This window comes from Myxocyprinus asiaticus, chromosome 48 (assembly GCF_019703515.2).
Source record: "Myxocyprinus asiaticus isolate MX2 ecotype Aquarium Trade chromosome 48, UBuf_Myxa_2, whole genome shotgun sequence".
NCBI classification, from domain to species: domain Eukaryota; kingdom Metazoa; phylum Chordata; class Actinopteri; order Cypriniformes; family Catostomidae; genus Myxocyprinus; species Myxocyprinus asiaticus.
Genome location: NC_059391.1, coordinates 18,832,907 through 18,847,142, shown reverse-complemented (window position 1 = coordinate 18,847,142; position 14,236 = coordinate 18,832,907). Strand labels below are relative to the sequence as shown.

The 14,236-nt window shown below is 38.1% G+C and overlaps 1 protein-coding gene across 1 annotated transcript in view; it reads left to right on the top strand.

The window, feature by feature from the left end:
- Window positions 1-14,236, top strand: part of LOC127437585 (spondin-1-like) — a 102,785-nt gene that overhangs the window by 62,547 nt on the left and 26,002 nt on the right. The window contains exon 7 of the mRNA XM_051692607.1: window positions 12,558-12,622. Coding sequence (XP_051548567.1) covers window positions 12,558-12,622 — 65 coding nt within the window. The remainder of the gene's footprint in view (window positions 1-12,557; window positions 12,623-14,236) is intronic.

Below are 14,236 nucleotides of genomic sequence, written 5' to 3'. Positions count from 1 at the left end.
TCTTGTCTAAATCTGTCATTCAAACTTCTCACCCCACTGCAGCTGTGAATAATATCTTCTTAATTAGTCATCCCAGATAAAGCAATATTTATTTATTTATTTTAATCAGAGTTAAAGAATGTTCCGAAGTTTCTGTCTGTTATCGCTGAGACACTGTGAATGCTGGTGAGTTCTGACATTTTCCTCTTACCTGCAGGCTGTTAGTTTCATCTCCCTCCCTTATAAGAGTGACAAAGAATGAATGACTGAGAAGTAAGAATTTTATACAGAGGCTGTCCACTGAAACAACAAAGAACTGACTTTGGTCCTGTGAGGTCCCAGGACACCAATCTCTTTGGAAGCCTCCTCTTGTCGCAATTGCAAAATGTTCAAATTACATTGTAAGCATGAAAATGTCACAATTGCATGATATTGTTGAAATTACAAAAATGAACATTGTAAATAAATGTGCATAAATTGCAATAGAGAAATCAATGTACTGTGACTAGTATACAACTTCAATGCTGCAATTAGGGTTTCACTTTGTTTTACAGTACATGTACTTTCTGTATACTTATAGTGTATTTACCCAAGAAAGTACTGAGTAATATTAGGTAACTACATGTACTTAATATGGGTTAAGGTTAGGGTTGGGGCTAGGTTAAGGGTTAGTACCTATTAAGTACTGAAGTTTTTGTAATTATATAGTACGTAAACGTAGAACAGTACTGTAAAATAAAGTGCAACCACAATTAGGTTTTCTGAAGGTTCTGTTAGTGTTGAGGAAAGACTAGGAACAGATAATATTTATAACTTCTTTGTTTATTTTACCTTGTTGCAAAAGCCACTGGCTCACATTTAATTCTGTCATCATTTACAACCCCAATTCCAAAAAAGTTGGGACGCTGTGTAATATGTAAATAAAAACAGAATGTAATGATTGCAAATCTCATAAACCCATATGTTATTCACAATAGAACATAGAAAACATATCATATGTTTAAACTGAGGAAATGTACCATTTTAAGAATAAAATAAGGTAATTTTGAATTTGATGGCTGCAACATGTCTCAAAAAAGTTGGGACGGGCAACAAAAGGCTGGAAAAGTAAGTGTTACTAAAAAGAAACAGCTGGAGGAACATTTTGCAACTAAATAGGTTAATTGGCAACTGGTCAGTAACATGATTTGGTATAAAAAAGAGTATCTTAGAGAGTTTCTCAGAAGTAAAGATGGGAAGAGGTTCACCAATCTGCGAAAAACTGCATCTACAAATTGTGGGACAATTTCAGAATAATGTTCCTCAACGTAAAATTGGAAAGACTTTGAATATCTCATCATCTACAGTACATAATATCATCAAAAGATTCAGAGAATCTGGAGATCTCTCTGTGCGCAAGGGACAAGGGCAAAAATCAATATTGGACACATTCTAGCGAGCGTCCGGCATCAAGATTGGTTCGCGGCGGTAGACCTGAAGGATACGTACTTCCACGTCTCGGTCTTAGCTCGACACAGACCCTTCCTGCGGTTTGCCTTCAAAGGCCAGGCGTACCAGTACAAGGTCCTCCCCTTCGGCCTGTCCTTGTCTCCAGGTGCGTCGTGGTTACAACAGACGCCTCCAAGACGGGCTGGGGTGCTGTATGCAATGGGCAAACAGCCGCCGGCTCCTGGACTGGCCTGTGGCTGCGTTGGCACATCAACTGCCTAGAGTTGTTGGCAGTACTGCTCGCCCTGCGGAGGTTCCGGCCATTGATCCAGGGCAAGCACGTGTTGGTCCGGACAGACAACACAGTGACGGTAGCATACATCAACCGTCAAGGCAGTCTACGCTCCTGTTGCATGTCACAACTCACCCGCCGTCTCCTCCTCTGGAGTCAGCAGCGCCTCAAGTCACTACGAGCCACTCACATCCCGGGCGACCTCAACACCGCAGCGGACGCGCTGTCACGACAGGTTACCCTCAGGGGAGATTGGAGACACCACCCCCAGGTGGTCCAGCTGATTTGGAGTCGATTCGGTCGAGCACAGGTAGACCTGTTTGCTTCCCGGGAATCCTCCCACTGCCCGCTTTGGTAAGCCCTGACCGAGGCACCCCTCGGTATAGATGCGCTGGCACACAGCTGGCCCCCTGGACTACGCAAATACGCGTTTCCCCCAGTGAGCCTACTTGCACAGACCCTGTGCAAGGTCAGGGAGGACGAGGAGCAGATCGTCCTAGTAGCACCATACTGGCCCACCCAGACGTGGTTCTCGGATCTCACACTCCTGGCTGGGTTTACTGCTTGCACATAGCGCCTTTCCCCTCCCTTGAGGTGAAGACGTGCGCTCTTCACTCCCAGTCGTGTTCACAGACTGTGATCCCTGGATGACTTTCCTCCTTAGCCCTGTGGCAGTTGAGTTTGCGGAGAAACTCGCTGCCAGCCCAGTACAGGGCCTCATTAGCGCACGGGGATCCACATGTGCTGGATCCCCGAAGGCGACCCCATGTGATATCTTCTGCAAAATCGTTTCCCTGTCGGTAAACTGCGTCTTCCTTGGGCAGAGGCCCCTCTGCTCCTGGTCGCCATGCTTTGTAGAAACTCCTCCCACTTCGGGTAGGACCTACCATGGGACGTCTCCACATGACATACTTCCGACAAGACTCGGTAAGACCATGTGATGTATTCCACTCAAAATACCCCCCCCCCCCTTTTGGGTGGGGTGTGGTCTCCACGGTGTCTTCCCCTTGGGAGGGACACCCCCTGATGTAGACACTTATGGCTTCCAGTCGGTTAACAAATTCCACTCTTTTTGGGGAGAAATAAGAGGAAAAGAGGCCTCGGCTGGGCTAGCCTGTCCCTGTTGTTGGGCAGTCGACTTGTTCCTGAAGGACTGGGGAGGTTATGTGATGCCTGGTGCGCTGGCTATGAGGCACACAGCGGTCTGCCCGTCATGCACCGCCAGTTCATGTAACACAGTTCAGATAGTTGTGGCGTTTTGTATAGGGACACATCGACACAACGTCGAGTGAGTGACAGATAGGGAATGTCATGGTTACTTTCGTAACCTCCGTTCCCTGATGGAGGGAACGAGACATTGTGTCCCTCTTGCCACAACGCTGAACTACCCACTGAAATGGCCGGGACCTGGTCTCGGCTCCTCAGCACAAAACCTGAATGAGTGGTTGCATACCAGCTCCTTTTATATCCATATGTCCAGGGGAGTGGCATGTAAATTCCACTCACCAATTCCCATTGGCCTTTTTTAAAAAAAGCAGAGGTGTTTGGGGCTCCCAAGTGTGACCCCTATTGTCACTACATCGACACAATGTCTCGTTCCCTCCATCATGGATCGAAGGTTACGAAAGTAACCATGATGTTATCTTTGGCCCTGATTAAAAGGTTATAGACAAAATTGCAAAAAATTAGAAAATATTTTTTAAATAAACGTTTTATAATTGTCCTGTTTTCTTAATTTAGAAGTACTGTAGGATTGACTAAAATCCATAAGGCAGCCCTATACAGTCTGAGAGAGAAAGAGGGAGAGAGAGAGAGAGAAAGAGAGAGAGACAGAGGATGAATGTTATCTCATTTTGCCCTGTTTTGCGTTTCCAGGGATTACATTAAAGCCTGGATGGAGCCCCAGTAAGAGTTAGTTATTATTAGCTCAGCTCCCTCTTTACATTTTAGCTTTATTACCATAAACACAGTCAACCCGTCTCCCACTGTAAACGGCACAACAAAGGACTCTCAACCTTGAATGAAATTATGAGCTCTTTTGATGTTGCAATCTTGAGTTTGATAAAAAGGGACGATCAGGCTTTGTTTTCGTTCGTTTAATCTAAATCATTGGTGTGTTGCTTGACATCCCTTTCATGTCAGAAATATTAATTGTGTCTTCACCTGTATGTAAATTATCTTTCATTATTTTTATGTTATGATTTAGAACTTTACATGAAAAGCGGTGAAAAGCAGAATTGATCAACCACGAGGAATACAGTTACATAATTTAGGGTAAAATACATTTGATAGTGGGGTCCAAAAATCTGAGACCACTAATTAAAATGCTTCTATTTTTGTACAATTTCTCTTTCAATACACATTAAAATATCAGCATAAAAATTTGGGTAAAAGTTTAAGTGAAAAATCTGCATGAATCTCAGAATTTCTTATTATTTGGGGACTTTTGCTTTAATGACAACATGCACCCGAACTGGCATGGACTCCATATTATCCCAGCATGATCTGAGGATGTTCCAAAGAGCATCTTATGTGCTTCAGTGAAGCAAGAAAACCTGACCTTTTTGACAAAAGAGTTAACATGGTCAATGTCACAAATATGTGCCCAATTGATTAGTGATTTAGAAATAGTGCAGAAACTTAAATACAGTATTTATTCTTCTTTTTATCATAGCATTTCTTGATTTTTACATTTGATCAATTCTAAAAAGTTTTGTTTATTTCCAGGTTTTTTATGTGGTCTCAGACTTTTGGAGCCCATTGGACAGTACATGTGATAGCAATCTTTAGAAAGTGACAAGTAATGAATGTGAGAACATAAATGTGAAGTCTTAGTGGAGTTTGGACTTGTACTGCAGATTGGTGCCCTAATCATTATAACTCAAGACCATGGCTTTGTTTTTAGAGCTTCTTAGAGTGAGAATAGGTGCAATCGATTCATCCTGATCTTGATTTTACATGTCTCGTAAGTCATTAACCAGCAAAGTTAAAGAAAGTAGCATTCTCATTAAACTTTTTTCTACTTTTAAACAATTCCAGATCTGTTGTTGATTAAATGAGTCTTTGTGTAATGGGCTTGAAAGAACGGTGGGCTTTTTTAAATGGTGTGAAATCAGGCCCCTTTCAACAGATTCAAACAGAAGATTGTGAATTAGTGAACAACAGCCAGTAGGGATTTGTGCAGGCTTCTTATGGAGTATGGCCAATTAAAAATAATGCTTACTAAAAAGAAAAGCAAAAGAACTGATTCATACATTTTAACAATGCTACATTTTATTCCTTAAAGAAGAAGAAGAAGAAAAAAAAAAGAATGATAAAAGAGTTCAAAAAAACTGTAAATACTTAAAATAATTAAAAATGTAACTGTATAAATAGAACCCAGAGACAATGTCCAGTTAGATGAAACTATTGTCTTGGCCTACTACAAGAAGTTATGGGGAAGTCAAAATGTCATTGATGGGTACTTAAGCATTCTGAGTGCTTTTCAGAAACTTTTGTCACTTTTACCATAAACTTAGGCTTATGTTTATTATTTATACATTTAAATTAGCTCTTTGACATGGTGATGATTGTTTTTAATTTTTTATTTATGTACATCATAGTATTTTAAAGAATCATAGCAAGCAACTGTTTAAGGCTGAACACAACAGATTTTATATAATAAAATACAATATGCAGACCCATGGAATTCTCAAAAGTGTGATTCAGTGTTGTTAGCTCTAACTGATACCTCTCTCTACACAACTCATTTGCTGCCACCATGCTGTGCTCCGTCCACCTGGCAGACACTGATGGACATGTCCTGCGGGAATTGTGGTCGCGGGCAGCACTGGGCACATTGGTCAGGACAAGGTCAAGGTTAATGCTGATTCAGAACTGAATGGCAACACAAAAGCCCTGTAATATACTAGGACTGTTGAAGTATTATTCTAAAAGGGGCTGAGTTAGGGGTTCTTGTGTGATAAGTAGCAATGACTCTGGAAGAAAAGGTGTAGATTGGAAAAAGCGATTCAGAGGAGAGCTTCATTGCACGGTTGCCGAGTTCTAGATGGCTGGTAATTGCTGTTTGCTAAATGAGTGGCATTTCTAGAAAACTCAATATATTTCATTGTCACTGTCTATCTACTCTCTTTTCTGTGTGTGTATTAGGTAAGCGGTTAAGGTTTGGCTGGTTAGCACGGTCTAGTTAGCCCCTGCTGTTAGATTACATAACTACATCATTATGGAAGCAGTCTTATTCTAGCATCTTTCTCTACAGACAGCCATTCAAATTAGTCATGTATTCTGACAATTTTCTTTTCTTTTTTTTTTTTTTCTTTTATTTATTTATTTATTTATTTTTTTGCAGGTTACATATCGCAGATATTGAATTATTATGGTATATTGGATATTTCACATTGCTGAAATAATCTACACTACCGGTCAAAAGTTTTGAAACACTTGACTGAAATGTTTCTCATGATCTTAAAAATCTTTTGATCTGAAGGCGTATGCTTAAATTTTTTTAATTAGTTTTGTATACAAAAATATAATTGTGCCACCATATTAATGTATTTAATTATAAAACTAAAATGTAATAATAATAATAAAAAAAAAAATTATTTTGGATTTTGTTTAGTCACAACATAATTCCCATAGTTCCATTTATGTTATTCCATAGTTTTGATGACTTTACTATTATTCTAAAATGTGGAAAATAAATAAATAAATAAATAAAATAAAGAATGAGTAAGTGTTTCAAAACTTTTGACTGATAGAGTATATGCTAGTATAACTGTAAAATTTGCAATCTTAGCACAGTATTGCACAGCATGGAAGCAATCTTATTCTAGTATCTTTCTCTACTGACGGCCATTCAAATTAGTCATGTATTCTGACAAAAAAAAATATATATATATATTTTGCAGGTTACATATAAATCACAGATATTTAATATATGGAATATTGGATATTTCACATTACTGAATTAATCTATATGCTAGTATAACTGTAAAATGTGCTGAAATTAAACTTTAGCTGATTTACAGACCATTTTTCTTCTGACGTTATTGCAGGCGCGTTTCAATAGCAACAACAACAAACTTAACAACACAGATGGATGACGCCAGGATTGGAGCTACACTTTTGTTAAGGTTGCCTTACAGAAACTGTGGCTGCATCCGAAAATGTGAGCAGCTCCCTTGCTGCCTTATCAGTTAATAGCTTAAACGTAAAAAAAACTTTTAAGTAAACTGCACTTTATTTCAACCTACCTCCTTATACAGCCTCCGAAGGCAGTAGTTTCCCGTTTTCAGATGCAGCCTGTGTCTTCAGGTTACAGTTTACAGAGGAGGTGGTCAGCCTACCATGCAACACATGCTGTACTCCATGGCAACATGCTGAAAATGCTATATAAATGTATTTATCAACACAGTCTTTTACAATAAAGGCTTTTATGACTCAACATTAATTACTGTACTGAAATAGTCACTTACTGACTTAAAATAGATGTCTTGATGCAAGTTAACCACACAGTAACAGGCATGCAATACTTCCCTTATGTAAACTAGATTTCATGACGGTTTAGTTTATAATAAAGTTAACTTACCCACTTTTGATAAACATTTTATTATTTATATCCATCATCGCAGGAAAAATTAGATGTAGTAATCCAGAAATTACTTTATTTTACATATAGTTACAGTGCAAACAGTACAGATGTGATGGAAACTCAAAGCGTGTCTCCCGATGAAGTCACTTTGGATACTTTGATGGTTTTAGGTTATTTCTGTTAAGGGAATTGTAAAATTAGCGCAGTCCTCTGTGTAGCAGGCTAGAAGCTTCAAGTTTGTTTACAAATGACAGCTGCCGACACCTCGAATTTCTCAATGCTTTGTGCGTCATAGGTTTTTGACAGATCACAGGCTACTGCACCTCTGACAGTCCCTCTATGCCTCGAAAAGTACCTAACCTGGAGTAGGAGCTAAAAATGTCCTTTAAAACGACTATGAGGAACTATAGTTCCTCAGGTACATAAATGACGAAAAGTACTAGTCCCGGGGAAAAATACCTAAAACAAGCTTTAGTCCCTGCATTGGGAAAGGGCCTAGTATTCCAGAAAAACATAACAAAAAATTAATATGACTCACCATGCACTACACAAAATTTTGTCCAATCAAATGGTCTCTAGAATAACAGTGTCATTCTAGGGCTGGGTATCAATGTAGATTTTGCAGTTATGTTCGGATTTTGATTTGATTTAATTATGATTATTTTGGGTATATTTCAGTTGCAGGGCTCTCTAACTGATCAACTGATCAAACACAAAGCTAAGACATACTGTATATATTAGACTATGAAAAAACTGGCTGACTGTCCTGTTGAATCAGAAACATAGTAACTTCAGTCATTCTGCACACAGTCTCACCAGTAACTTCATCTTTCTTGAGGTCAGGTATACATCTATGATTAGCTCTTAATATGCATGGAAAATATGGTGCTCATCAGGACTAGTTGGATGTAGGCTCCGTTAAATTATTGAAAACATAAAATATTTAATCATATTGCTCTACTGAGACACAACACCATGTATTAACTATAAATGTCAGGGACATACTTTTATGTTTCATCATAATTCCAGAGATATGCACTTTTTTTAGCACAGTGGAATCTGCTGGACTAAGTTTAGACAGCGCTGAGAACAGACGTGGTTCTTAGACATCTTAAGGGCAATGGAAGCATTCAGAAATTGAAAAAGTAATGAAATGTAACACAAAGCTACTGAAACTACTCGTAATCACTGTATGATTACAATACAGTAATACTTTTTAAAAATACTAAAGTTATCCAGCCAAAAGCAGTGAGTGGTTTTCTTGTTATTGTTCTTTGATTAAAATTAACTACATAATAGACAGCGGCAGGTCTATTACACTGCATTTACTTCTCAAGTCTGATATTTTGATGCAAATTTGATTTTTTGTCCCACTGTTTACATTCACTTAGACATAAGTGACTGTGATTACATTAATACCTCACCAAAACATGTATTTTGACGGAATTTTTAAGTGTTTTTTTACTGTTTAGGTGCATATTCACATTACCGCAACACCGCAAATGCTCTCAGAGCACACACGGACATAAAGCATGCACAAATAAGCTGCCTGTCAATCAGTCAAACAGTACAGGGATACTGAAATGTAGAAATAAAAAGTTATCTTTAAGATTCAGATTTTTTTGTGTACAGATTGTTCCTATTGCCCTGTTAAGAAGATCAACCAGTTGTTGCCTGCTGAGCAACTGCCATTGAGATTAATAAAAAGGCTAACAGATAACACTCTCAGTATTATAGACCTCCCTGGCTTGTCAGTCAGACCATGTGCTCATAAGAGACTCTTTTGAAGCCTGCAGAAATGGAAAGGTGTATATGACCTTCCCCGAGGCATTTCTCATGCAACCCTCTGAGAGTACGCCAGCCCCTCACTGAGACCCTGGGCTTTTCGGCAGTGACACTCTTCTCCCTCTCATCCTTTGTTCCTCTCCTCTTCTGTCTCGCTCCATCCCTCCGGCAATTTGGTCAGGGTCAGTTTGGGGTGAAAGCCTGTGAAGTGTAAAACCCGTTTTCAGAAGCAGCAGCCTGGGACCCAGAGTAACACAGTTCTCATTTGCTGCACAGCAAGGATGGCCTGCAAGTGAATTCACTGTCACTTTGTGTATGTGTGTGTGTGTGTGTGTGTGTGTGTGTGTGTGTGTGCGTGCCAGGGTTACTGTAGTTTTTAAAATTTCACTTGTTTTTATTTTGTTTTGTTTATTGGCTTTCAGTTTAGGGATGGATGGATGGATAGTCAACAGTTGTCCTCTTCCTCCCATGTTCTCAGAAGTGTAAACACTTGAAAGAATGAAAATGAATATAACTGTCATTAGTATTCACTCGGTTGTACACAGACATTTCTGCATCCGTAAAAAAACAAACACTTTTTGGCCAAATGTGTTTGACCTGTGTGTGAATTTGAAAAAGTGAAAGAGTGGCCGAAGAAGTAAGAATCAGTTTGTGATCAGCACATTTAAGAAATACCAAAAGTGTACTTGCCTCAAGGTGATAAAAGCTGAATTGGTGAAAGAAGGCTTCACAGAAGCCTTTAGGGAGTTGTAGTCTCTCAAAGGTTGAAAAATTGCCAGTCAGCCATGAACAAAATGTCTTTTTTTCCATAGTTCTGCTGTAGGTACAACCCTTAAAACCTTCAAGGAGGTTGAAAAGCTTTAGAAGAATTCAGTGTAACTGTATCAGGATCACATTTTGGCACTGACTGTGCTATTATTTCACACCACTATCAGTGTTTACAGTATGTTCAAAGGACTGGACCGTTTTTGTTTTTCGGTTCACCGGGTTGGGGATTTACTTTGACATTTCACTCCCATGTTGTCAACCTAAGTAAAACTGAAGTCCATATTTGCCCCATTTTTGCCAGAATTATTAATTACTTTCTGGTTCGAATGTAAGGACTAACTTCCATTGAAATCAATTCGGCAATGGAGAGTTGGGCCATAAATTAATATCCTCAAGCATGTGTGGGGACCATCTGCCTCTCTGAAACATATTCATCAATTTGGCCAATTAGCAGATTAATTGCTTAATTACTGCGAGGCAGCTGTGCATTTCTCTCGTAAATGCCAACAACACCAGAATTAAGTCTTGGAGACCAGTTCACAGATTTTAGGCTGGAATCCTACTTTTGTATACCTTTGTTCGCTAGCACCTGTTTGTGAACTTTTGTTGCAAAGTGGGTTTATTGTTGCACCAGTTAGTGCATCAATAAATATAGAACTCAAAATGTCTTTTTTGACCTATGTGGCATATGTGTGGTACAGTATTTCTAAGGATGAATGCGGTAGCAGCGAATTTACTTTTAGTTTAGTTACATGAACTTGTTTTGTATTGGTTCTCTGATTTAACATAATTCACGCACCCCATTAAGAATGTACAAACTCATTTTGTATGTCTCTTTGATGTTAGGCAGCAAACTGTGAGTGCAGTAAAGTTCCTCACTGAGCTCTGCATCAAAAGAGCGTTTGTCACCAGCGTGTTAATTTTTCAACAGTCATTCTGCACACAGTCTCACCATCATGGATGATTTGATGAAAGCATTTTTGTAAGGACATTTGTAATGACCAGTCACTTTGCACCAATAACTTTTGACCTTCAGATTCAGATTAGGTTTCAAATTTATTGAAGCAAGAATATTGAATATAACATATAGGAATATGTAAAACTACATATTTCCAAAATCAGCTAGAATCAACTAGTCAATGGGTTGCCTGAACGACTAGTCGATTTCTTAGTTCCTTAATCTGTCTTAAGGAAGCGCTTAATAATTTGGCTGCTTTCAGCTTTATCTCACCCTGATTAGAAGTGTTTCTTATGGGACATTCACAGACTGAGCTGTTTTTAACTTAAAATGGCGTCTTCAAAATTTCAACTCTTATGCCAAAGATGTCCATCTGCATATGTATGGCTGTAGTGGCAGCATTTTAAAGGGGATGAATTTAAAGATGTATGTTTTCCTAAGAGTATTTTACAGTGCCAGTTGTTTAATAGCTAAGGCACAGCACACTAATTAAAGCACAGCTGCTAAAAATATCAAAACTTAAATAAGAAAAAATCGAACTAATCTACCAGTTAGTTGTTGGACGACTTGTTGACCATCATTGCCCATTCGTAATTAAAATGTTGGAAATAAATGTTCAAATCTGTCAGGCTAGGTCAACATGTGAAGACTTACTAATCAAAATATTCTACATCTCAAATCAACAATGTTTTTGTTTCATAGCCATGGCCTAGAGGTTAGTGCTCCGAACACATTGAGTTGTGGTGCTAATGTGGGAGATTTGGGTTCAAATCTGAACTGTGTTTTGCTCTGATCCATTTCCCCCTTCCCTTTTGCACATTATTTACTGTTATCTCTCGATTTTCACCTTCAATAGAATGGCAAAAGCCCCCTGAAAAAAACAAATACAAAAACAAAACAAAAAACTTATTTTATAAATTTCACTAAGTGGAAGAATTTAAACTATAAAGAAGGAGATAATATTTTTTTTTACAGTTAATGGTCACTTCCCAATGGACCAATGGAATGAAAAATCTCTTTGATTTTCAAGGCCACCAAGCATAGGTGTAATTTTAAACTGCTTTCTCTGTCTCTCATGCAGTGAATTATCAGACAGAGGTCTATATAATGAATAGATATGGCTCATACTCCATTATCCTTGAGTATTGTGCCTGAAACAGGCAGCTGGAACAGGTATCTTCAGGATCCTGGCAGCCAGAGAGCCTGTCAGAATGTTTGAAAAGATTGTCAGCCACTTCTTTAAGCTTTTATTCTTGTGTTGCGATTGTAGTTATATATCGTGCATGTGCGGTTGTTACTCAGCAATATCAGACCGCTAGATGGTGCCATTGACCAAGCAGAATCGAGTATTCCAGAGAGCCCTGAAATAATATTAGTTAATGCATTATGATCTAACATAAACTAACAATGAAGAATTTTATTTTTTTGTAAATTAATATTAAACAAAATTAATAAATGAACTATATTGCTTATTGTTAGTTCAAGATACCTAATGGTAACAAATAGAACCTTATTGTAAAGTGTTTCCAATATTTTCAGGGGTTTGTGTAAGAAAGAAATCATTCAAATGAAACTCACCTCTTCATAGTGGTGGAAAGAGAGCCAAATTGACAAAAATAGAACACAAAATAGGAAAGATTCTTGCTGTTTTGTTTCAACTCACTTGATGTTCTATATATAGAATACATGAGGATGCAATACCAATTCAAATTCTCTTTCTCTCTCTTTGTCTGTTTCTCTCTGTCTGTCTCTCTCAGGGTGATGAAGTTATGACAGTTATCAAAACCAAAGCCCAGTGGCCTGCCTGGCAGCCTCTTAATGTGTAAGTCTCTGTTCTATATTTGTATATTTATACATATATATGCATTATTTACAGTGGGTTCCAAAAGTCTGAGACAACATCAATAATCTTGCATTCAAATCTAATTTAAACCTGGAAATAAAAAAATAAAAGTTTTAGGATTTTGAACAATTTAGAACAAAGAAATGTCATGATGTAAAATGATGAAGAAATGTTTAAGACTATTCACTATTCCTAGGTCACTATCAAAGAAGCAAATTTGTGTCAATGGCCTTGTACTAAGTTTCAATTTAAGCTCACATGATGCTCTTTAGAATATTCTCAGATCATGCTGGAATAACATGGATCCTCAGGTTTTGCACAGACTTGTGGAGTCCATGCCAGCTTGAGACATAACAGAAAAAATAGCGACATACCAAATACCAAGAAATTCTTTTCCCCTTAAATTGCTATGCTGATAATATAATTTGTAATGAAAGAATTTGTATTAAACTAGAAAAAAATCTAAATAGACACATTTTCGTTATAGTGGTCTCAGACTTTTGGACCTCACTGTGTCATCAGCTTTCAAAAAGCTCCTTCTTGAAGAACCAAAAAATAATTTACAAATCCAAAACCCCCTTTATAGTGACGTACATGAAATTGCACCAATAATAGACTGTGCATCATGGGATTTTGGAAACCCCATCATAGATCCAGTGAGATTTATTTGGATTTCTCTTACTGTACGTTTCAACGGTCTTGCTCTCTCCTGGGTGAATATATCCATAGAGAACAACAAGGGCTGATTTACGGGGGAAAAAATAGTCTTTTTAGCACCTGCTGGGTATGTAGATGTTTCGTTCCCACTCACTAACGAAGTGGTTAATATTTTATGTGCGGTTTTGTTTAGTGAAGGCTTCCGTTTTTTGATGAGAGTAGCATTTCCCCTGCGGTGCTTGCGCGATTGAGGTTAATGGCCTCCCTCCAGCTCCAATACATCAGGACATTCTCTTGACCTATTTTAACATCATACTGTCAATTACCACAACCAATTTACCCCATGAAGAGGAGAAGGTATAGCAGACACTAATTATTTCTACCCATATGTCAAGCATGCAGGCAATCTACCCTTTATGAAATGCATATGGTTTCGCTAAAGGTTTTTTAAGGAATGAAAAGGTCATTTTTGTTTTAGTCACTTTAAAACGGCACTATACAGTGAATGTTTATTTATGATGTCAGTTCGAAGCAACTTTGAATGCAAGCAACTTGCAGAGGAACATTTTACATGAATTGTGAATCAGCACTGCTCTTCTGGCGGAGGAATCTCATGGTTTGAGATTACCTGCTTATCCTGTGATTACTGAGATTTTCACCAGCAGGGCTGGAGTTATGACGTGCTATTGTCATGTTGATATTATGTTATTAGTTTAAGTATTTATAACCTATTATACATATAACTTGCTTTAAGGAAGATAATCAACACTCTTAATTACATATTTTAATATGATTATTCAAGTGTTTTATCCACTACACATTAATGTTTGCATTGTACTATACATACCAGTTTAAGAGGTGCAACTCTTGAAATGGCTGATATGGGTTCAATTGAAGACATTTATTTGAATATTACAATCTACGGCCTAAGTGGAC